The sequence below is a fragment of the Kryptolebias marmoratus genome, linkage group LG17 (assembly GCF_001649575.2).
Source record: "Kryptolebias marmoratus isolate JLee-2015 linkage group LG17, ASM164957v2, whole genome shotgun sequence".
NCBI classification, from domain to species: Eukaryota; Metazoa; Chordata; class Actinopteri; order Cyprinodontiformes; family Rivulidae; genus Kryptolebias; species Kryptolebias marmoratus.
This window is the reverse complement of record NC_051446.1, coordinates 20,312,702-20,335,250: the sequence shown is the minus strand read 5'-3', so window position 1 is coordinate 20,335,250 and position 22,549 is coordinate 20,312,702. Positions and strand designations below refer to the sequence as shown.

Genomic DNA, 22,549 nt, shown 5'->3' with positions numbered 1-22,549 from the left:
GAATTTTCTTTCCATCCTCACATTGTTTTTGTGTTTTCTTTCTCAGGGAATCCTTTGAGGACGGCCGGTCAACATGGGGCAACGGCGAGGCAGAAACATTACGAGACAACGGTGCCTCTTCAGCTCGTTGGAGGAGAATGGAAGCCAGTCAGCCAACTCAAATCTCAGGTGGGGATAAGTACACGCACTAAAAACCACCCATTTTGTAACCCAGCACTGGGTCAAATTTGGACCGAGCCAACTCCGCAGAATTTGGTTCTCACTTTCACCCATCATACTGGGTTAAGTTTTCTACCCAGAAAATAGGTTTAAATGAGCAATATGTTGCATTACAGCCACTAAAAAGCTAAATTAAAAAGAACAGCCCAAAATTTGTCTCATTAGATGATTAAAACTTGGGTTGGTGTTAGCTAGATGGCATTAACCTCTATTAGCGTCCGCTGGAACTCAAACTCAATGGCTAGATCAAACTAAAGTTGTTAACAAAGCCAACCGGGGTTAATATTGTCTCTTAAGATGTTTTCACTGTTCTACCTTTGCTTATTACATCTTAGGGCAGAGATCCAGTCAGGTCAAATGTTTTCAGCTTCTAAAATGGTGGACTGAAGAATGACACCGCTCATTTCTGACCCAACCACTGTCTCAAACAAGTTGGGTTAGTTTACCCAGTATTTATAGTCAAACTATTGTTTGGTTATGCTGTAACTGACAGTGAAAGGAAGTTTACGTAACAGCAGCGTTATAAGTTGGTACGGTCCACTTTAGTATCAGATTTTCTCATGTTTATGAGAAATAAAATGTAGAATATATGATTACAGGTATTGTGGAATATTGAAATTCAACCCCCTCCCCCCCCCAACCTGCTGTTTTTACCTCTTTAGAGAGGATCCAAGTCTTAATTACGGTGGTCAAACCCTCCCTTTCGCCTCTGTAATTCAAACCACAATTGCTGGTTTGGTGTCCTTGAGCAAAGTGCTGAACCCTGTGTCGCCACAATGTGTTTCTCAGTAGAAAGAATTTTGGATGAAAGGAGTTATGAATAAAATGTAAGATCTGTGAAATGAGTGACTCTCACGTCTTTATAGAGACAAATAACGACCCAGTTTATCTGTGAAAAACCTGAAATATGCAGGAGAGACAAAAAGGTGACACAACATTTGGCTATAAATTAGCACATGATAGAAAGGTCATACAAACACAGTCAGTCTTTTTCTTTTTTTTGCATGTGATTAGTCAATCTCCCTAGTTCTCAAAAGCATAGAAAGCTGTGAAAAGTTTTGTTCAAAGAGGAACTGATGAAACACAGAGGAAAATATTCCCTTTTTTCACAGCTTTTTGGAAACATCGCACTGGCTTCAAATCAAAATAGACATCCTTTCCAAACAACATTTAATGTCTTGTCTTTGTACTATTTCCAATGAAATACAGACTAAAAAGTTGACTGAATTGGAAGGGGTGTTTTTATGGCTTTTGCTGTTATTGACAAAGTTTCCAGCATGTAATTGATTAAATTTTGGGCAGACAATACAATATTATAATACATCCGGGTTAATGAAGGCAAAAAATTATTATACTTGGACTGAAATCACATCTAAACTGTACCCAATCAAGTTTCTCCAACGTCGCCTTTGAAATCCGAGAGCAAATTAGCAAAGCTTACAGTTTTAATTAATCTGCTTTTTTTGTCTATATTCAATAATAAATGAGGAAAAATATAAATAATACATCATTTTTGTGATGTATACTTCCTTCTTATTGTTCTTTCTTATTTATGCCTTGTTTGTTCCTTGTGTTTAGTTTGTTTTGTTCCCCAGTGTCCCCCCCAGTGTCAGTATTTCTTTCAAAAGTTTATATTTCAAGTGCAGACAGCTGGGCAACATCACAAGAAGAAGTAAACACAATACGACCCCCTGAAAGTTGAAGGAAATGTTTAAAATCTGATCCTCTCGGCTGTTTGTAGTTCTAATCCCAGACTGGATGAATAAAAATTCACGACAGCCAGAAAGATAAAAACCTGAGCTTCTAGTTTGTGTTATTGACTCAATTCATTTGTGAATTAATTTGTTGTGGGTTTAACCAAACAGACAAATTGCTACAAGGTTTCTTTGGGATTATATTACCTCCCGCAAAACAAAACAAGTCTCTGATCAGTCAATTAGAGAGAACTTGTAACAAAGGTGAATCTGAGTGCTCATTTAAATATATAATGCCTTTTAATTAAAGGCTTAGTGATCTATGAAGGAAAACATGTCACCTGATGTTTTGGTCGATCCCAACCTCATGCCAGATCGCAAAATGTCACACACAGCGTTGAGAATCACTCTCATCTACTATCACATCAAATTTTAGCTCATTATCTGTAAAACTGACTGAATTGTGGCTGTTTTTGTGTTTTCTAAGGTAGCTGAGACGGCTATCTCAAATTAAATTGGTAACCAAAGGTTCATCAGTTGTAGAAGTAAATCTAATGATTATATCCTGAAAAGATTTTAAAATTTTATTTTGCGGTTCATGAAATATTTTGCAAACAAACAGGCAGCATGGACCGCCAGTACTTCAGAATATATATTGTGCATCAGTCTCAGCTACTACAACTTAAAATTTTCTGTCAGTATGTGTAAAACCGATTAGATTAGTGCCATTTTTTTGTTTGAGGTCATTTGGCTGTGGCGGCCATCTTGAATCAGGCTCTAAAAGTCAGTCAGTTGTGGATGTATGTCCAATGATTACATTTCTCCAAGTTTCATTTAAATCCATCCAGTGGTTCATGATATATTTTGTGAAAAGAACACAGCAAGGGGAAGAACATTATCACCCGCCTTTTAATCCTAATATTAATACCACTTGGCAGTAAAACGTGTATTTTCCATTATTGTTAAAACTGTTGTGCTTGCAAGTCTAATCACGCATATAGAAACCTATCAGGATGGAAAATAGGCTCTTGCTGCCTTTAACCTTAAGTGTTCCACTTCCACATCCTCTCATGATCCACTTGACATTCTTTTTTCTTCACGAGAGGTGATGGATGACTTAACCCAGAACGGTGCTCTTTGCTGGAGCTGACCCAGATTGAACTTCACGTGTTAAATGTGTGTGTCCCAGAATAATAGGAAAAACAAAACACAAGAGGTTTTTTTTTTCCCTTGTCTTTCTGTGGCTTTGTGTGAGTGCAGCACATGAGAGGAAAAAGGTTACGTGTGTGTGTGGTCGTGCTTGTGTGTGCGGCAGCGTCATTGACATATATAAATATATATATATATATATATATATATATATATATATATATATATACTACACCAGCACCACTTCATCTGACTCTAACAGAGACGGGCGGTCTCTGTGACTCGGGGCTGTGAATACTCACGGCTTTCTGCAGGATTAATGTCAAATGGAACAGAAACACAAAGCTAATCCTCTCAGCCCTTGTTCTAAGATACAAAGTAGCTTCATAAAGATTTTTCATCAATCGAAAAGAGTCATTTTCTTGGATGTTTTCTCACCGCGCTGGGTGGCTCAGCCAAAGTTTCAGCTCGATGGGAGTAGTTCGCTCCCACGCACGAGGTTTTGAAAAGACGCTTCACAGCCTCGCACGGCACCGGTTTGATTTATTTTGTTAATTTTGCGCTGTGCCAGATAACGTTTTTAGAGCAACAAGGGGCGCATTTCTTCATTTGAGGTGCTCGATTGTTTGACTTTAAAAGGGATCTGTCTCACCCCTTGTCGTTTTTTGTCAAATTTTCAGAATCACCCTCCGTCGCTGAAGCTCCTGGTAGAAGTGGAAGGTGAGCGGCTGCTCCTAGCTGTAGAGAAAAACCAGTAAGTGTCCCACCATTTCTACCTTACCCTATCTCCCAACTAATAATAATAATAATAATAATAATAACCATTTTATTCATGGGTGCTGTTCAGAAACCTCAATGACACCTTACATTAAAAAAACAGGCAAATGCTACAATTTACACAAGTTAAAGGTACTCATTGCAAACTATGAAATCAAACATAAAAATGGTTGTCCTAAATATATCAAATGGTGGAGTTTAAAATAGTTTACTTATACATGTAGTTTTCCAGATATATTGATATGCAACTCAGAAACACTCAATGTAAACAAAGCACTTGGCTGAATCAGCCGAAAACCACGTGAAAGCTTGAGTCGTGTGATTCGATCCATATTAAGCTGGCTGGAGTCTCTGTAGGTAAACAAACATGATGGAATTGGACAAAAGTAGGATCGAGGAGAAGATGTTTAAGAGAGAAGCTGCCTCTAAACGGGAAATAAAAGAGGATGAGTCAGACAACTGTCAAGAATAAACATGGGGATGAGGCGGGGTCGTGGAGAGACATAAAGACGGAGCTCGAAATTCAAACACACAGCTTTTACAAAACTTCTTTTATGACTGGTTTACCGTTTCAAACCTAACCTACTCCATACAATATAAAAAAAACCTTAGCATAAATATGTACCAACTCAACCCACACAGCTCTTTCACAGATGTTGCCTTTTTTGTCTTATTACGTATGTCTCGGTTGATCTTAAATGGGTTCCGGTTTCTATTTTTCATATTTAGACCTTAGAAGTCGTTCAGGGCAACACAGGAGTGACCATTGCTCTTTTTTTTAGTTCTTCAGCTGTGCAGCTCTTGAGACTCTTGAAAGAGAAAGTTAAACTAGCTAAAATAAAGTGGAAAATGTCATCCTTAAAAAAAAAAAAACCTACAGCCGATAGACTTCAGTGGCCGACGGCTGATATATATTCACCCAACCCTAAAGTGAAAACTTTCTGGAGTACAAACAGGTGACATATGCAGTGCCCAGCGGCTACAGCTGTAGCCAAGATAAAGGGAGGGGGGGAAAGAGTCTTTTTCTTTTTGCTCTGCGAGTGTGGGCATGGCGGCGCTCTCTGCGCTTTCGTCTATTTTTTTTTTTTTTTTAGTATGCGCTGAAACAAAGACTTGAAAGACAAAAATTCCTGAATACATCAGCGAGACACTGATAAAAACCGACATCTTCCTCCTCCTTCTCACCCTGTCTTTTCATTTGATCCGCCAGCAAAACACTGGGGAGAGTGAGGGTTTTGCTTTGAACACAGAAGACTCTCAGCACTCTGTGTATTAAGACAACCCAGTGTTAGTCGAGGGACTGGCATGAAGGGTGAACATCATTTGAAAGAGATCAGGTCATCGACACAGTCGCAGTTTGTTACAGTCGATGTGTTTGGATGAATATTTGTCATCCTTGCATTTTTACACAGTGCAGCGTGGCCTCGGTCTCAGTCAGTCTCGGAGTGGAGTGTGCGGCTGAGAAGAATGGGACTTGATTGATGGAGCAATATGTTTTCCATCCAGCTCTGCTGCCACACATGAGCAGCCACGAACAAGCAGAGCTGTCTGTGTGATGGAGAGAGGAAGGAGGGAGGGAAGCAAATGGAGGGGAGAGCGAATGGCTTTTTCATGCCACTGTCAGCCATGAATCTCACTTGTTTTCCCAGACTTAATATATGTAAATTCCACCTGCAAAATTGTGGGACAAAAGCTTTCAACACCAGCAACGGCAATTTTATGGCTTACCTACTCTGGAAATATTTTCATTGGAAATCATATTCTCTCTGGTGAATGTTCGTGCTTTGCACAGGTGGGGATTTAGCAAAGCTGACTTGCAGATTGTAATAGAAAAACACCTTACATTCACCCAAATGATTCTCATGCAGCCTGGGTACTGTCATCATCCCCAAGCATTAACTTTTAAAGTCGGCGGTTGATCTGAAATCCACAGCCGAGAGGAACAAATAGATTTGTCATCACTGTCAACACTTGCAGCAAATCTTGAAATTGAAGACCTAGGATTCCTCGAAGGAATGCGTATCACCTGCCGCCTTTCACGCCTGGAATTTAACCTGAAGTCATCTTACGCCGAGCGGGGACGGAGTTATAAACGTTTTGGTCAAACCTTGTAAATGACGTTATGTGTGATCTCGTGAGCTTTCGCAAAATGTGTTGGGGATGACTCTCGGCTACTACCACACCAATTTTTAGCTCGATATTTGTGAACACTGGTTGAGTTATAGCCATTTTTGTGTTGGCTGAGGTCAGTTAGCTGTGGTGGCCATCTCGATTTGCAGTGACTCCAAAAATGTATCAGTTGGAGATGTGCATCCAAAGATTACTTTCTGAGAGTTTTATTAAAATCTGTCAAGGGGCTCAAGAAACACTTTGCTAATAGATGGACACGGTTGGTTCCAACAGTTCGTGCCAAGGTTTTAAGAAAAAATATTGCACAATATGTAGTACATAGTGCTCCAAGTATGTGTTGGGGATAATACTCAGCCACTACCACACCAGGTTTAAGGTCAACATTGGTAAAATTGACTGAGTTATAGCCATTTTTGTGTTTGCTATGGTTGCTTAGCTGTGGCCATCTTGAATGGAGTTGACTCCAAAGGTCAGTCAGTTGTAGATGGACATCGAATGATTAATTTTCTGAGAGTTTCATTAAAATTTCATCCACTGGTTCATGAGATATTTTGCTAATGCTACAGACAAATGAACACACACACACACAGCTTTGGCTGCAGGCAATAATAAAGATTTAATTAATGACAAACAGCTGAAAATAATATGCCCTCTGAACCCTGTACTGTAGTTTCAACAAAATGAAATATTTTAGGGACATGTATTGAGAATGGATGTGTCTGGATCAGGGTATAGCCATTACTGAAACCTGCTGTGCTGACATTTAGTGAAGACACTTGTCTGAAGTCGCTGAAAGACCGCCGCTAATGAAATCCAGTTGTTCAAACACAGTCAGAGTCTGCGGAAAAGAAAGGAGAAAAACGGGGTTTAAAATGAAATGATGCAAAGCAAGAGCCCCGCTTTATTTTGCTTTTCTCAGGTCTCCGTTAATAAATATGGCACGCAGCAAAACATGTGGGAGGAGGTTTTGCTGCACAGCTCAGCGTGATCTTTACATTTGCACTGAGAGGTGGACATGCTGGGTGGGAATTTATATCAGATGCGAGCGTGCAAACTGCTTCTGTGTTTTTGCCAAAACACCTCGTTGCCTATTTGGTGCAAAACTTAAGCCATACTGGCATGGGAAGAAGTAAATAGAAATTAGATCAACCGAACCACACCTCAAGGAAACTATTTCAGTCATTTACAGTTAGTGAGAGGTTACTCACCCGAAGAGATGTGTTTAATTTGGACAGACAAGAAATGACATTTCCAAAAGTAAGTTACCAATTTTATAATGGAGAGCAGCAAGAATTCCAGGAATAAAAGACCAAATTAAGTCCAACTAGTCAAACATCCTGTAGTGAACTGGGAAAGACAATAAAAAGACAGACGTGAGGAGATCCAAACTAGGAAACAACAGATTGGGCTAAAACCGCAAGAGGAATGAGGCTGACAGGAACAGACGCACCGACAAGGAACAGAAGAAGAGACAGGATCATTTTATAATTAGGTAAGCAGATTACTGTCTCTGTCACTTTGCTCTCATTTATCTCAAACCTTTGAACCAGCCATTAATTTTCCAAAAGAAATGAGCATTAAGACCTTCCTTTTTCATGACAGCCCCTCTTTTCTAATGATGATGAGACGTGAAATTAGCAGGTCTTAAATAGGCTACTCCTTCTGGCGTTAAAACACTTTCAGCGGTTTCGAAGTTACTGCAAAGAAATGAACAGCGTGTATTTTTACTTCAGCATTTACTATTAGTCTCAAACTTCAAACATAAAACATACATAAAGGGCAACAACGAGAAGACCTGATATCTGTCGAGATTGTGGCGAGGTGAGGACACAGAACGCCGACTTGAGGGCTGAAGAAACTTAAGTAAAACCAGAGAAATTGCATTTTTTTGTGAAGACACAATGCTGAGTTCTGAATGACTGCTGAAGTTAAAACTGAGTTGTTACAACTAAAAGGAGCAAAAGTCTAGCTAGAAGCTAAAAGTAGCATAAGATAACAAAACTACAGCAAGTGTGCTGAAGCAGATTTCAAATAGAACAATGTTTTTCAAGGATTTAAGGAAATCTCAATGTATTTCTGTTGGGAAGTAATTGTAAATAAAGTTAAATATTCTAAAATAATAAATGTTACATAAACCAAAAGTCCTAGCACCCATCTCCTGACTGAGCGTATTGAACTTTTTGAAAATATGAATGGAAAAAAAAGCACAAAGTATACAAAAGTAGTTAGAATGCAAAAAAAAAGAAAAAGATAAAAACGAATAATTAAAAACACTCAGAAAGACAAGTGAAAAAACTAAACAAGAAGTCCAAACACGAGTACAAAAAAAAGATCATATAAAATCATATTCTGCCGGCGGTGGCTCAGTGGTTAGAGCAGTCGTCCTCCAGTGACACAGTTGGAGGTTTGATTCCTGGCAGCAGTCACCTGGGCAGGACGCTGAACCTCTCATCGCCTCCGATGTGGCCTGTTTGTGTATGAATGCAGTTTAAAGCACTGATTAGAGTCTACAGAATGATGTATTCAGGTTAACTTTGTAGAGACGTATGAATGTGGGTGTGGGCGGGTAAATGAGGACAGATTGGGTTGTAAAGCGCTTTGAATAGCCTGGTTGGCTAGAAAAGGTGCTATATAAGAACAGTCCATTTATATATTTGCTTAGTTAAATTCAGGCGATGACTTTCTTTGCCAGCCGGTGTTTTTATTTTTATTTTTTCAGTATTTTTGACAATTCTCACTGTTCCAGATATCTGCTTTGAATATTTCAGGTTCTCTCTGTGATGATGAGCTGTGTAGTGTCAGTGTCACTCATGACATTTGCAGAACCTGCAAGATGATGAAAGATATTTGTGATTCCTGAAATGTGTCGCTTCAGTCTGTCTCTTTTTTTTTTTGGCATTAAAGGCTGCGGAAACAAGAGAACGTAGAGTTTCAGATATTCCTACAACATCCCCGGACACTCGCAAAGGTCGCCTTCTGCCTGGAGCTAAATGTCAGCATGAGACCTTGTGCGAACTGACTCTTTTAACTATTGTTAAAAAAAAGACTGTCTGAGGGTTTTAATGTATACATGTACTAATGTGTCCTTAGAGTAAAAGACTCTAGTAGAAAATCGCTTCATTTTGAGCTGTCATCCAAGTGAGCAGCGAATCTGTAAGTGAATTTGTATCAAATCAGCTCAGCTGAAATATAATTGAATAGAAAGAAAGATACTTTTTTTTGGCCCTTGAGGGAAATTAGTTAAATCAAGCAGATGCCTCCAAAAATACCATCTGTGTGTTTCGGTTCAGAAAGTGACTCAGAAAATGAATTATCAATGGTAGAAAGTCTGGAACATTCCCACTGTGAACACATTAAACATTATATAAATGTCCCGATCGTAACATCCCACGTGAAAGTTAAGGTTATAGAATAAATGTTATTTGAGTATATTTGTGTTGAATGCACTTCCTGTCAACAGCTCGACATTTAAAGCCCTTCATGGTAAGTCTTGAGCTGCCCCTGATTATTTTAAGGGACATTTTTAAAGTGATGTTCTATTATATAGTTGTCAAAAATTAGTATTTTATCAGCTGTGGCATTGGTTACAGAGCGCGGAGCGTGGTGAAAAGGGCAGAAGTCTTTCTTTAGGCTAGCCAAAAGAGGGCTCATTCTATATCATTTTTAATTTACACTTATGAAACAACTGTAAGTAATTCAATAAAGCAAGCAAAGTCCGAAGAAAGATTGAAAGATTTAACCTTTTTCTTCGCACAAAAGATGCATTATTGCGGACATTGTCATCTGATTTCTCAGTATAGATGAAGACATGTCATGCTTGTGAACCACTTTTTCAAGAATACACTGTTTTTATGTTTTACTTGAAACTTACGGCCAGTTTGAATAAAAGCTGAAACATTTGTTACCAAACAGTGCTATGTAAAGTTTGTTACCAAAAAAAAAAAAGTGCAGCTTTTAAAGGCTTTTGTTGTAAAGAGCTAAAGAGAGCCGATTACCATTTCATGTTCTCTGACAATATGCTTTCCCTGCGTACGCTGTCTGCTTGTTGTAGCGTGGAAGAAAAGAAGAAACTTAAAGCTCACACGCTTCTATTCCAGTGGGGACAGTTAGTGAGCTATTACCACAGGGAATGGATCCACTTCTGGCCAAGCGACTTTTGCTGCTTTGTGGCTTTGAATGTGACGCCCCCAGGCATGTCAAGATGAGTCCCGAGCTAAGCAGGCAGCATGCGCTCCATCAGTATTTCCCTTTGTAATGGACTGCAGGATCACTGCAAAGGAAGCCTGGGGCTCATCAGCTGGATGGAGGATGGTTCTGGTTGCTTGCACTTGGGGTTTTCCCTGCTCATCATGTTTAGCCTTAAGCACGAGGCGCTTTGCGAATTGTTTTCTATCTTGTAGAGGCTTTTTTTTTTTAAATTTTATTGCTGCGAGACAAAAAAAATCAAAAACACACACAGATGTGTATACACTTAAATTTAAATCTGCAGAGCATGTCTTCTGAATGAGAGGCCTGGTTCCAAACTTCTTCCATTTATCTAATGTTTGGAAGAAGAATAAGAGTCAGGCCAGACAGGGTCCAGACACAGTTTGTCCCAGTTTGCATGTTGGATTTTAGAGACGTTATTAGACTTCGTATCTCTGGCTGCACTGCTGGTAGCTGGTGGCCTGTTGCACCTCTCCAAGAAGATGTCCTCATATCTCACTGAGAACGCAGACAGGAAGCAGCCTCTCCTGGGGAGCTAAGCAAACACAAGGCTGAAGACGCCACTCAAGCAATAACCAAGCAAATACATCTCTGTGACCTCCTTTGTAGCGGTATTGTTCTTGGACACTGAGCCACACACAGACTGTTTGAGAAACCCGAAGACACTTCTGTTGTAAAGCCCTTCTCTTCTTACGGAGCCAAGGGGGAAACTAGAAATAGATCAAATTGTTGAGTTATAGGATATGAATATATCTGTTTACACAAGTTGAACATTAAGAACAAGTTTGCTCCAGATGTCTTCAGGAAACACTTCAGCTAAATAATACTTGAATGCAGCTAACAGATTTATATAAACTATTATACTATTGTAAGTTATACAATATTTTGCTTATTTTAAGGAAATTTATCAAAGTGTTCATTTCTCAAAAGTGTATATTTGCATGCCTGAAAGTTAAATGTGAATCATTATAAGGGGTTTTCAGACACTTTCTTTAAAGTTTTATTCTAGTATTGCATTATTTTGAAACAAGCCAACATTTAAGAACATAAAAGCAACAAATAATTTCAAAGTATAAACTATAAATGAGATTTTACACAATTACTGAAACCCCCAAACAACGATTTGACTCGATCAGTTCTAGTCATCATTTTAAAAGCTAGAAAAGCATATCTTGTCCTGTTGTTACCATCAAGCCCAGTTTCCTGACACCCATTCAGACTAAAAAGAGGATAAAGAGGAGCACAGCTTGGGAAACAGAAGAAGAGAGAAAAAAGTGCAAATTATTTGGTAAAGGGAGGAGGATAAAAAAAGGGGGAAATACTGGTGATTTGAAATCTCCATCCTTCCTGCTGTGCTCTTTCGATTAGCGAGGAGATGACATCTAATTACATCCTTTCACCCGATGATCTCATGCAGCCAACCGGCCACATCCAACATCTGTAGCTCCTAATAGCACATATTCAGCTCGCTTTTAGACTTAAGAGCCAAGCTATGCGAGAGAAATGAAGGCATATTGACAGGGTGATAAGAAAAAAGCAAATTGCAGGAAATCATAATCTGTGTTTTATAATGAAAATGGTTATTTTGAGTACACAAGAAGCTCATTACACTTGCAAACAATTGGCAAGCATATTGATGCATACATACATTCTATGTAAAGGACAAACATAACATTTGTCATGTCACTTATTGAGGGTAGCATCTGGTTGTTTCGAATTCTGGTTTTGCTGCCAGTAGTGATGTTCAATTGATGGGTTTGAGCAAAAACCCAAGGAGGATGTAGGTCCATTTGGCTACATGTGTCGAACCAAAGCAGCCCCACCAATGTTGAAGCATAATTGGAAACCTTACCATTTTGTGGGGACCAAAATCATTTTCTGGACCAAACATGCTTATTTGTTTTCGGGTCAACAAGGACTAATTCATTTTTGGAGGTCATATGAAGAACTTCAGTTTTTGGTATTTCCATAACTGCTTTTTTTTTTTTTTTTTTTTGTCTGAGGAAGTCTCCTTATGAAACACACACACACACAAAAACAGAAGTCTTATTGAAAAGCCTATTTATTTCCCTCTTTTTTTTAGTGGAGAAAGCAACACTTTTGGGTTGTATTCAAGCAAACAAGGATATTATGCTTTGAAAAATTATTCCGAGCCACCAAACCTAAAAGAAGAATGCTCTGAAACTTAACTCTTTTGTACCGTTCTTCTTTCCCTCACAGCTGCAAGGCCATGATATACTGTAATTCATTACTTTCAAACAAGACAAGACTTAGAAATGGGCTCATTTCACCCATAGCCAGCACTTTTAACTGCAGTCTTCAAAAGGGAATTTTTGGATGGAGCTTCCTTCTTTTGAATTACCTTCTCAGAGGTTCCAATTATTTCCAAGCTTAGAGCTGTAATTAATGAGTCGGACTCCATCTTCCTAATTAATTAGGTAGTTACACTGGAAAGGTCTTAGAATAGCTTGTCTCCTTCTTTAAGATGGAAAGCATTAAGACAAATTCATGGGGACATTTGGTGTGTGTGGGTGTGTATACATATGTGCTCCAGGCGCATTAACTGTTTCAGCTGACCTCAGATCCCAGGTGCAACAACAATTGGAATCGTTTAACAGACTTAAATTTGTCTTGCAGTCCCCTTTAAATCTTTAAGTCATTTCTCTGCAGAAGTGTTTTGGAGGTTTCCCATGTATACCCTCCTTGTTCCTGCCTGCTCCTTATCGGGCACAATATCACATATCTGCTAAGATCTGCATTTCAAGAAATGGTTTCAAAGGATGCAAAGCTAGAAGAACAATACATTACTAGGGGAACTTCAGACTGCAAGGACGAGGGTTGGTTTGGTTAAAGGGACCTTTCTTGCAGTAAAACAGGTCTTCTACTTTCCACTGAACCTTTCTTCCATCAACCCACAAACATTTCTGAGCTCTAGCTGGTAGATCTCCTCAGCTGAAAGTCTCTCTTTGGAGAACAAGCCACCTCTCACTGCTTCCATGAGGTTCTTTCTGCATGGAGACTTCTGAAATTAAACATGGCCTCTCTTTAAATTAAAGGTTAGAGCCGAGGCTGTATTTGCATGTGTTGTTTAATCATTCAAACATTTCCTTTAATATGTGATGCTTTTCTGGATTTACATATTTAGTAATCCATCATCAGACATTAATTGGCTGAAAATTATCTAATAATTTCAGTTTGGGCAGCTTGGTTCGGTCTTTCTCATATGTAGATTCAGTTAAAGTAAAAAGTTTTTCTCGTAAACCTTTTTTTTTTTTTTTTTTAAACCATTATTAGCCAGCAGTCCAGTAAAGGTCACCGTGGAAAGATTTCCTGCTAGTTGAGGATTTCTCAGACAAGGTTCTTTTTTTCCCACATTGGAGGGCAGCAAAAAGGGAGGTAATGAGTCGACCCCCACTGTTATTCTCCATTTTTTCATGACTCACTTCGTAAAAGCTCTTTTCTCGATTGTATGATTGTAAAAAGGGTGCGCAATACTTTCGAGTTAATGTCTGAAAATTAGCCCATTTGTATCCTACTTGTAAATGCCAGCCTGTCATTTTAACCCCCCACCAGCCCCCCATGAGCATTTTTAAGAATAAGATAGAATTAAAGTTATGAAAGGCAGATCTTATGTTTCACATTCAGACCTTTATGTGTACCGTTTAGAATTTTTTTTTTTTTACTTATTACAGTTAGATGAGATAACATAAGCAAATTATTTCTTTTATTTTCGACTCTTCATTCATCATGTGAATAGTGATGAAAGAAAATAATTACCCCTGAATAACATTTACCTATTTACTCCAGTTTAAACACATAAAAAGCCTTCAACATTAGAGAAATAAATAATTCTGTCACTGGTTTTCATCTTTCTGTATCTTTTTAACATATTTATTTATGCAATAAAATATATAGTAATGGAATAATATTTAATTATTTCTCTTGAGCTCTTAAAAAAAATGTTTATTTTAGTTAATGATCTTTAATGTTACAACCAGTTAAGCAAACTTTAGTTTGTTGTCACTGTCACTGAGCATTTTGCCTCATTTTAACAACGGATTTGCTATCATTTAGGTACAAAATTAATTCAAAAATGTCCGGTGTTCATTTGTAACACCGCAGGCGAAGACGTAGAGTTCCATCTTCCCAAAATGCCTGCAATAATGTCAGAATTGTTGTGTGCAGACATGAGGAATACGAGCAGCAATGTAAAATAACTACCTCCAGGGGCTCATTTACTGCTATAATACAGCAATGAAAGTAGAGCATAAACACACTTTAGATATTTAAACTTTGGATATTTGATTTGTGTGCCCAGAAGGAACATTGCATAGTTTTCACAGCTCACAAATAGTGACAGAGGTGTAAAACATAATAAGTCATGTGGATATGAACTGCCAGAAATGACTGTAAATGTCTCGACTGGTATGATTTGCAATATGCAAATAATCTTATAAAAGGTTATTGAACATTTTGTTGCACAATAAAGTTAGTTTTAGTCTAACTTTGCCCTTTTTAATGCTTTTTTTCCTGGTTGATTATTTGTCTTTCTGTCTGTTTCTCTGCCTCACAGTGTTTCTCTTTGACCTATTTAAGCAAATAACTCCGTAAATTCAAGCGAAATCTCTTTTTTTTTAAAAAAAACCTCTGGGGTGCCAAAAGAGATAAACAAAAGTAGCCAAAGTTTTTGACCTCTGTTACTGCTGACCACGACAATAATCAGTCCAGGCTCACAGTCCTGGCTTCCATCCTCTCTCTGACAGTCAGACTAATAGATTCGCTGCGGTTACAGTGTGAGTTAGTATCAGCTGGGAGGGGATGCTTGCTTGACGGGTCCTCCATCTTGTTCTTGTCGTTCTCACCGTCCACTGACCCTCTTTTGACCCGCCTCATCTGTGTGTGGGGGTCACTGACTGAACGTAGAAGCCACGTTTGGACATCAGATGGGTTGACTGGATGCGGGCTGAAGGAATCTTGTTTCTTTCAGTGGATCAACAGGATTTTTACCCCTCTCTGTTTGGCCCTACATGTTCTACAAGGCCATAGACTGCAGTATATCCTGTGCCAGCAAACTTTACTTTTATTCCGTTCGCGTCTCTGCTGTTGACTCATTTAAAACTTTGAATCATCACACGAGATAGTGGGAAACCTGTGTAGGAGTTCAAACGCCTCTTTCATCACCACGTTTAGCCTCGTGATAAAAGGAAACGGCGGCAGAGAGAGTCAGGATCCTCTTACCCTGTCTGCATGTATGTGCAGAAAGCCAGTGCTTTCGGTGTTTGTTATTGCGCTCCCTATCAAGAACCTTCCTCTGAGGGCCCTGTGACAAACAGAATGCATGACGGTGCAACTTTTTCTGCTTTGTCAGACAAAGTATGAAAGCGTTCTTCTGCACACAAGCTCCACATTTGTTCCAGTGCACATATTTTCTTGTCTTCGGTAAGTTCCAGCAACTCCCAGTTGGGGTGTGGGACACGCTAGGGTCTCCTCGAGTTGGCCCCAGTGCACCTCCTCACTCACCATCACCTAATGCCTCCTGCACTGAGGATAGGACTGAGCTGCCAACAACAACAGGGGCTGCCGGGGCTTGATAAAGAGGCTGTGGACTGCTTTGGGGGGATGCAGAGACCCAGTGGAACCAAAGCTTGACTTCATGACAGAGTTAAGAAAAAAAAAATCATCAACAGTCTCTGAGTGAAGAGGTCATGAGCAGATTGTAAATTCACACACAGTTAAGAATGAAACTGCTCTTGGTGACAGACACCGTGAAATAGCTACTACTGAACAGAAAATCAGTGTAGGTTTTCTGCTGTTTGGGTGGTTTTTAGCAACGTAAATCTGTGGGAACACGTTGGTTTTTGATTGCTGCTAAACAGGCCACACAGAACACACAATTACTGCATACAGTCTACTAATGTGTTAAACACTGAAAAATGCAAACTGGCTTAAATTTTGCAAATAGCTGCAAACTCAGACGAGGGGGAAAAAAAACCCAGAATTGTGCTACGTTTGCAAGCTCTAAATTATGTTGAGATGTTTACAAACGGTTTCATAAAGAAGGCAATCAAATTCCTCTTCTGGTGAGCATCAGCAGAATCACAAGAGTCATATTTCCTCCAGAAATCAGTGGATCATGCATGATCAATTATCTAGTAGAGCATTCTTGAGGGGAAAAAAAAAAATCCCTCAAGTAGAAAAACAGGGTGATAAATGATTGTGCAACAACAATTTATTCATGACTCAGTTGGTTTAGCAGCCCTTGTTCTCGGCTGGTTTGCATTGTTTTATGTGTCAAAGTATACAGAAACTAAAGTTTCTTTTTTGGGTCACACAAGGAAGAGCCTTTGGTCAATTCCGCTCCAACTTCAACTCTAATTTTTAACTTTCAGTTAGCGTAGAAAATCTTAAAATACCATACAAATAATTAGATGATGATATATAGTTAAATTTGTGTTTCGCTTGTTGGTTTCAGATCTTTTAGTTAACTGATAAAATGTATTTTTTTCATCAATTTCTGGATGTCCAGAAACCAATTCACTAATTTCTAATCTCTACTTGTCATCTGCATTTCAAATATAGAAACCTTACCATAAATTTGTTTACTGATTTAAAACATTTAATGGCTTTTTTACCATTTAAATACTATAAACTGGTTCCCGCATTCATTCCAACCAATTTGGCCTACAGAGAAGCTCTATTTGCAGGTTTACTGCAGTGTGGGATCAAATCATCTTTGCTTGACGTAATAGAGAAAAAGCACTGTATTTATTGAACGAGAAGTGAAGTTTGAGTGTGTGTGTGTGTGAATGAGAAACACATGCTCAGAGTCCTTTATATAATCTAGTCAAGGTTATAAGGTCTGTAGATAAGTGGTGTCCATTTATCATGAAAATATAACACTCAAAATCCTACTGATAGTACGAAAAGCACAATGGATTGGTCTATTTGTGACTCTGTGACTCACTGTCTACCACCCAGTCAAGCTTTTCAGGCCATTTTAGGGAATTATCTATTGAGTGTTTATTTTTTAAATGCTATTTTAATTATTTTTTGGCTCACTGAGCTTATTTCTTCACATTTATGCTTATATTTCTATACTTTGTCTGTGTAAACTAGACTGATTGAGCAGTAGGACAATTAATTAAGTGGATTATTGTCATTTTTTCCAGGCAGCACAGTGTTGTTACACATGACTACTCAGGCTTGTTTTAGGCATCTTCTGACAAGGGCCAGAATATTAAGCTTACTTTTTAAAGACTAAAAGAATAATGTTTGATCCGTCAGGAAATAGGTTTAAGTTTTTATTTTTAAAAACCTGGAAAAGTTGTAAAAATCAATTTGAACCCTGCTCTATATACTTTTTCCCCCAAATTTAGCAAATTATAATGTATAAATAATAAACAAAAAAAATCAGCTTTATATTTTGGCCATGGGATGTCCTTATTCTGAAAATCAGCTTCAGTCATAATGGTTGACTTCTGGTGTAAACTGCTTTGAGTTTACATGTGTGCCCATAAATAAATCACCATTTGATATAATTGCATTTATAACAAAGATCTCTTTTAATAAAAGCTAAATATTTGTCAAAGCGTGGAGCTGAAATGTTGTAAAATTCTGTCACTAAATAAACATTCAAACGCATAAAAGGGCAAAATCTGACCTTCCACGTTACGTTTAAGAATCATTTGTCTAATAGAATAATTGTTTTTTTTTCCTCTTAATTCTAGTCAGTCATTTCTTAAACAAACCAAGAAATTGGGGTGAGGAAGTCTTCCTCACTGACACAATCAGTGGGTTCATATTTATATATTTATATATTTATATATATGAAGGAAAGAAAAGTACATTCATATGAAGTTCTTTTTTTTATTTCGCTGAAGAAATGCAAGGTTGGAGAAGAGGGCAAAAATAAGAATGGGGGGCAGACAAGTACTGACAGATTTAATTAATTGCAAAGTCATTTTTTTTTACCCTCTGAAAGAAATAATAGAGCTGATTGTTTGAAGTTCCCTTGTTGCTCATTAGCTAGATTACAAGGCTGCAGAGAACATCCAGTTGATGTTCGACCTTTTTCCTCCTTGTGTCGGTTCTTTGGCAAACCATTTTAATTAATGAGTTTGCTCAGAGTTGTTGTATTAACATGACCCCTCCTGAAAATGACTTTTCATTCACCCCCTGCGTTACCTCCCCCCCCCCATTCTTCACCTTAACCCACTTAATGATCTGGGAAGACAAACAAAGTGAGAAATTATGGGGGAAACAGACAGATAAGTGTGTGAAGCGAGTTATTGTCTTACATCTGTTTTTGGTTGTTTGTTTCTGTTTGTTCTGGGTGAAAGAAACAATAAGTAAATCAAGTCCGTGTCCACCTGTGGGCTTTTAATATTTCCTGAGCTTACAAGGTATGGGAAGTTATTTTACCAAATTCACAAAGACGAGATGTTTTATCCCCCACCTCCCAAAACACAAAAATGACTGTCACTCAGTCAGTTTTACAGATATCGAGCTAAAGTTTGGTTTGGTAGTAGCTGAGGCTGATCCCCAACACATATTCTGAGCGCTAATAATTGTGCAAGATCTTTGTTTCGAATTTTGTCAATAACTATTTAGAGCCAGCTTTGTTAGTCTGTTAACAAAATGTCTCAAGTGCCACTGGACGGATTTTAATGAAACTTTCAGGAAATAATCATTTGATGAACCTTTACAAGTGATTAACGGTTGAAGCCAATTCAATTCAAGATGGCTGCCACAGCCGACGAACCCTAGAAAACACAAAGGTTTCTATAATTCAGTCACTTTTATAGATATTGTGCTAAAATTTGGTGTGATTGTAGCTGAGAGTCATTTACAGCACATACTTCAAGTGCTACTCATTGCGCAAGATCTTTGCTTAAAACTTTAGCATTAATTGTTGGAGTCATCCCTGTCTGTCTGTTAGTAGGTTTTAATACAACATTCAGAAAGTAACCACTGGATGTGCATCTACAACTGATTTTGGAGTCAGTCCAATTCAAGATTGCCATCACAGCTAATAAATAAAGGCCAACACAAAAATGGCTACAAATCAGTCAGTTTTACAGATATTGAGCTACACTTTAATGTGGTAGTAGCAGAGAGTGATTCACAGCATGAGGTTGTGCTTAACATTGTTTTCAATGTCCTGTCATACCTTAACATAAGATAATCTGACTTTAAAACTCTGGCATTAAAGGTTGTGGGCGCCGTGCATTCCTTTAAAGAAACATAGGTCTTTAATATAGATTGCATTTGGGCCCAGGGTTGTCAGATTTCTTTTGTTGAGATTTCTATCTCCATCTCGGCACAAAGAGCTGAATTTAATTTTGTTTGTGGCAGCTGTAATATCATCTCCCAATCCCTTCATGTCCAGCAGCTTTCTCTGGGCTTAGTGTCTTTGTTTTACCTCCAGACATTGCTGTAAACTGATTTTTTTATTTATTTTTTCACAGCAAAAGGAGTTTTATTGAAATAGTTTTGCTCCTTTTTAAAACATTTTTGGTAAAACACTCGAAAAATACCTAAGTAGGACATCGAAGTTCTGCAACCGATTCCTGATTTTCCTGATTTCCTGATGCGGTGACTTTTAAGAAATCAGATCGGGGGCGGGGGGGTTGTTGTGGTTTGCTGATAGCGCTGAAAGAACAGAATGTATTGCGTGATCTGCGAGCCTTGAACTCGCTCTGTGCGAAAGCCAAACACAGTCCGCCTGCCGATATACACACACACACACACACACACACACACACGCATGCATGCTCTCACACAGAAGTGCATAAATCACACGGAGCTACCAGCACATGCAGCACACACAACCAGGGACAAACGTTCTGTCTCCCCTGCACAGTGACACACACACAGCTCGTCCTGGGAGAGATGAAGAGCCAGAACTGAAACACGCTCTTCGTCATAGAAGAACACAAGCCTTGGGGGCAGATAGGACGAGAGGAAAAGGATGAAGGATCTCCCTTGAAGTGATTCACATCAATAAAAAGGTGTTTGGAGAGACTGCTGCTTTGGCATCTAATTAGTTTCACATAACAATGTCAGTGGACAATTCCTCCGAGAAAGACAGAAAAACTGGAACAAAATGCAAAGATTTTCAGTTTTTCTCCTTCGTTTGATGGCTGTCCCTTAGTTAATTGCCATCGTCAGCATCAGAAGAGCGTCCTAGTCAATTTAACCTGAAGTAAAGCGTTTCGAGTTCACTCAGCTACCTTTAATTATTCACACAAGATTAGTTTCTCCTGCCGCTCAGCGATCAGCGATATGATGAGCAACAAAATGACTATTTATGTCATTCAAGAAGAAATAAAACAGGATTGCCTGGTTGTGACTAATTAGTGCGCGGGTGAATGTAATATCAAGGCTGGCTGTTGTCATGGATACCTTTTTAGTGTATGCATTTCTGACTTTGAGTGACAGATACTGGAGAGAAAGGCAAACAAATGAGAGCCAGATGTGACTTGACGTTAAATGAAAACAGAGACAAACAAACCCTCTGAAATTCTATGTGTAAAAACAAGAAACTACAACTTAAAACTTTTGTTGCACGGATCAAATCAAACCTGTCAGGAGTAGTTTTTAAATAAAGAGTTAAATGTGGGTTTTTGTTGTGCCCTTTGGTTTTGAATGGTTACATTTGTTGTTTCACACTGAAACAGGATAAAGTGTTGTGTGTTTTAAGAGACAACATGTTCCCATGTATGAGTCGCCCCCATGTGACATGTGATGGAAAAAAAAAACAAATGGCTTGTTTGGACCAGAAATGACTCACATGAATTATACCAAAAAGAGCCAGACCATTTTAAAGTTTGAACTATTCAGACCAAAACTATCTGGTGCTTTTAGGAGGTTGGAGTTGTAAATCTCAACTTTCCTGATGATTTCATTTGATCACAATTCATCTTTGATGCGTTATCGGATGACGAGATGACCACAGATTGGTACATTTTCATGAATAAAAGCAGTCAGAGGACCTCAACCATAAAAGTCAACACATTTTGTGATTCTTTTTCCTTTTTTTAGTGGAGAAAATTGGACTTGACATTGCCTCCCCAATTCACAGCTGATTTGTTGGTTTAGATGTGATTCCTAAAGCAGCAGATGTAAGGTTTGGGTGGATAAGGCTAGTGTGGTTCTTCTCATTAGTTGTGTTTACAAAGTATGTCATGTTTGCGATTCAGAGTGTACTGAGTGTATGTATTTTCTTCTTATGAAGTTCATATATTCAAAATGAAGAACAGAAGGCTGCTTTGGAAACGCAAACCAGAGCATATTACTGTAAAGCTTTAATAGAAATGGTCACACATATGCAAGAGAGCTACAATAATTAATTTCTAACTCTAATTTGATGGTAGTTGATTGTCATGTAACAAGACGTCAACGCAACATCATCAACCCGCAACAGTCATAGCCTATAGTTTTGTTTGGATTGGAAACTCTTAAATATGTTCTGTCACTGAATTAATGGAGCGTCGCTCGTGTCTGCAAAGTGATGCATTTAATAGTCAAGAAATGTTTTCATGTCTTCCAAAGTTACAGGAAGATTAGGCAAATTAGTGCAATGATGCGCTGCTGCACGTCTGTCTGAGGAGTGGGTCTGAGCTCCAGACATAAGTTGTAGCTCTACTAAAAATAGAATTGGAAATGTGGATCTTAAGCAAAACACTCAGTGTCCATCATGTTAGTTTTTAGGATAATTTGGGTTATTTCACAATGTATGGGTAAACTATGAACTTTAAAGTGTATTTATTACCTCACATTAATAAATAACATATATAAAAATGTCTTCATCTGCTTTTTAAGACTCAACACTGATGATGCATCGTAAAAACAAGAGGAGTTTGTTCTGCTGCTTGGAAAACACAATTCTTTCTGGGTCTGAGGAACTCCTAACAGTCTTCTTGAAGACTTAAAGACCTGAGATGAAGTATGAGGCTTAAACAATTCACAAATACACTCAGGAGCTTGTATGCGAAAAGCTTTGAAAATCGAGGTTAAAGCAGGAGTCGTGTGATTTCTGTTTGTTCTAGTTTAAAGTCTAGCACCAACATTTTGGACCACCTAAAGACGATCAAGTTGTTAAAATAGGTTAAAAAGTGATTTGCAATCATCTAAATGAGAGAAAATAAAAGCGTAAATAATCATCTCCAGGTCATGATTTGACACCAGCCTTCCTAATTTGTAAATATTTCTCAAATGATTAAAAACCATTTTGAACCATCTTTTTGTGAGTGATCTTAAAGTGACTGATTAGTCAAAAACAGCCACAGATGTCCATCCAGTGGTCACATTTGTAAAACTAAGCCCAAATATACATCCTTTTTTAAAATACGGGGCATCAATCCTATTGATTT

At 38.4% G+C, this 22,549-nt stretch overlaps 1 protein-coding gene across 2 annotated transcripts in view; it reads left to right on the top strand.

The window, feature by feature from the left end:
* Positions 1 to 22,549, top strand: part of LOC108246095 (disintegrin and metalloproteinase domain-containing protein 12-like) — an 85,036-nt gene that overhangs the window by 14,122 nt on the left and 48,365 nt on the right. For both annotated transcript variants that reach the window (XM_037981011.1, XM_025002256.2), the window contains exons 2-3: positions 47 to 168; positions 3,743 to 3,816. In XM_037981011.1, coding sequence (XP_037836939.1) covers positions 47 to 168; positions 3,743 to 3,816 — 196 coding nt within the window. The remainder of the gene's footprint in view (positions 1 to 46; positions 169 to 3,742; positions 3,817 to 22,549) is intronic.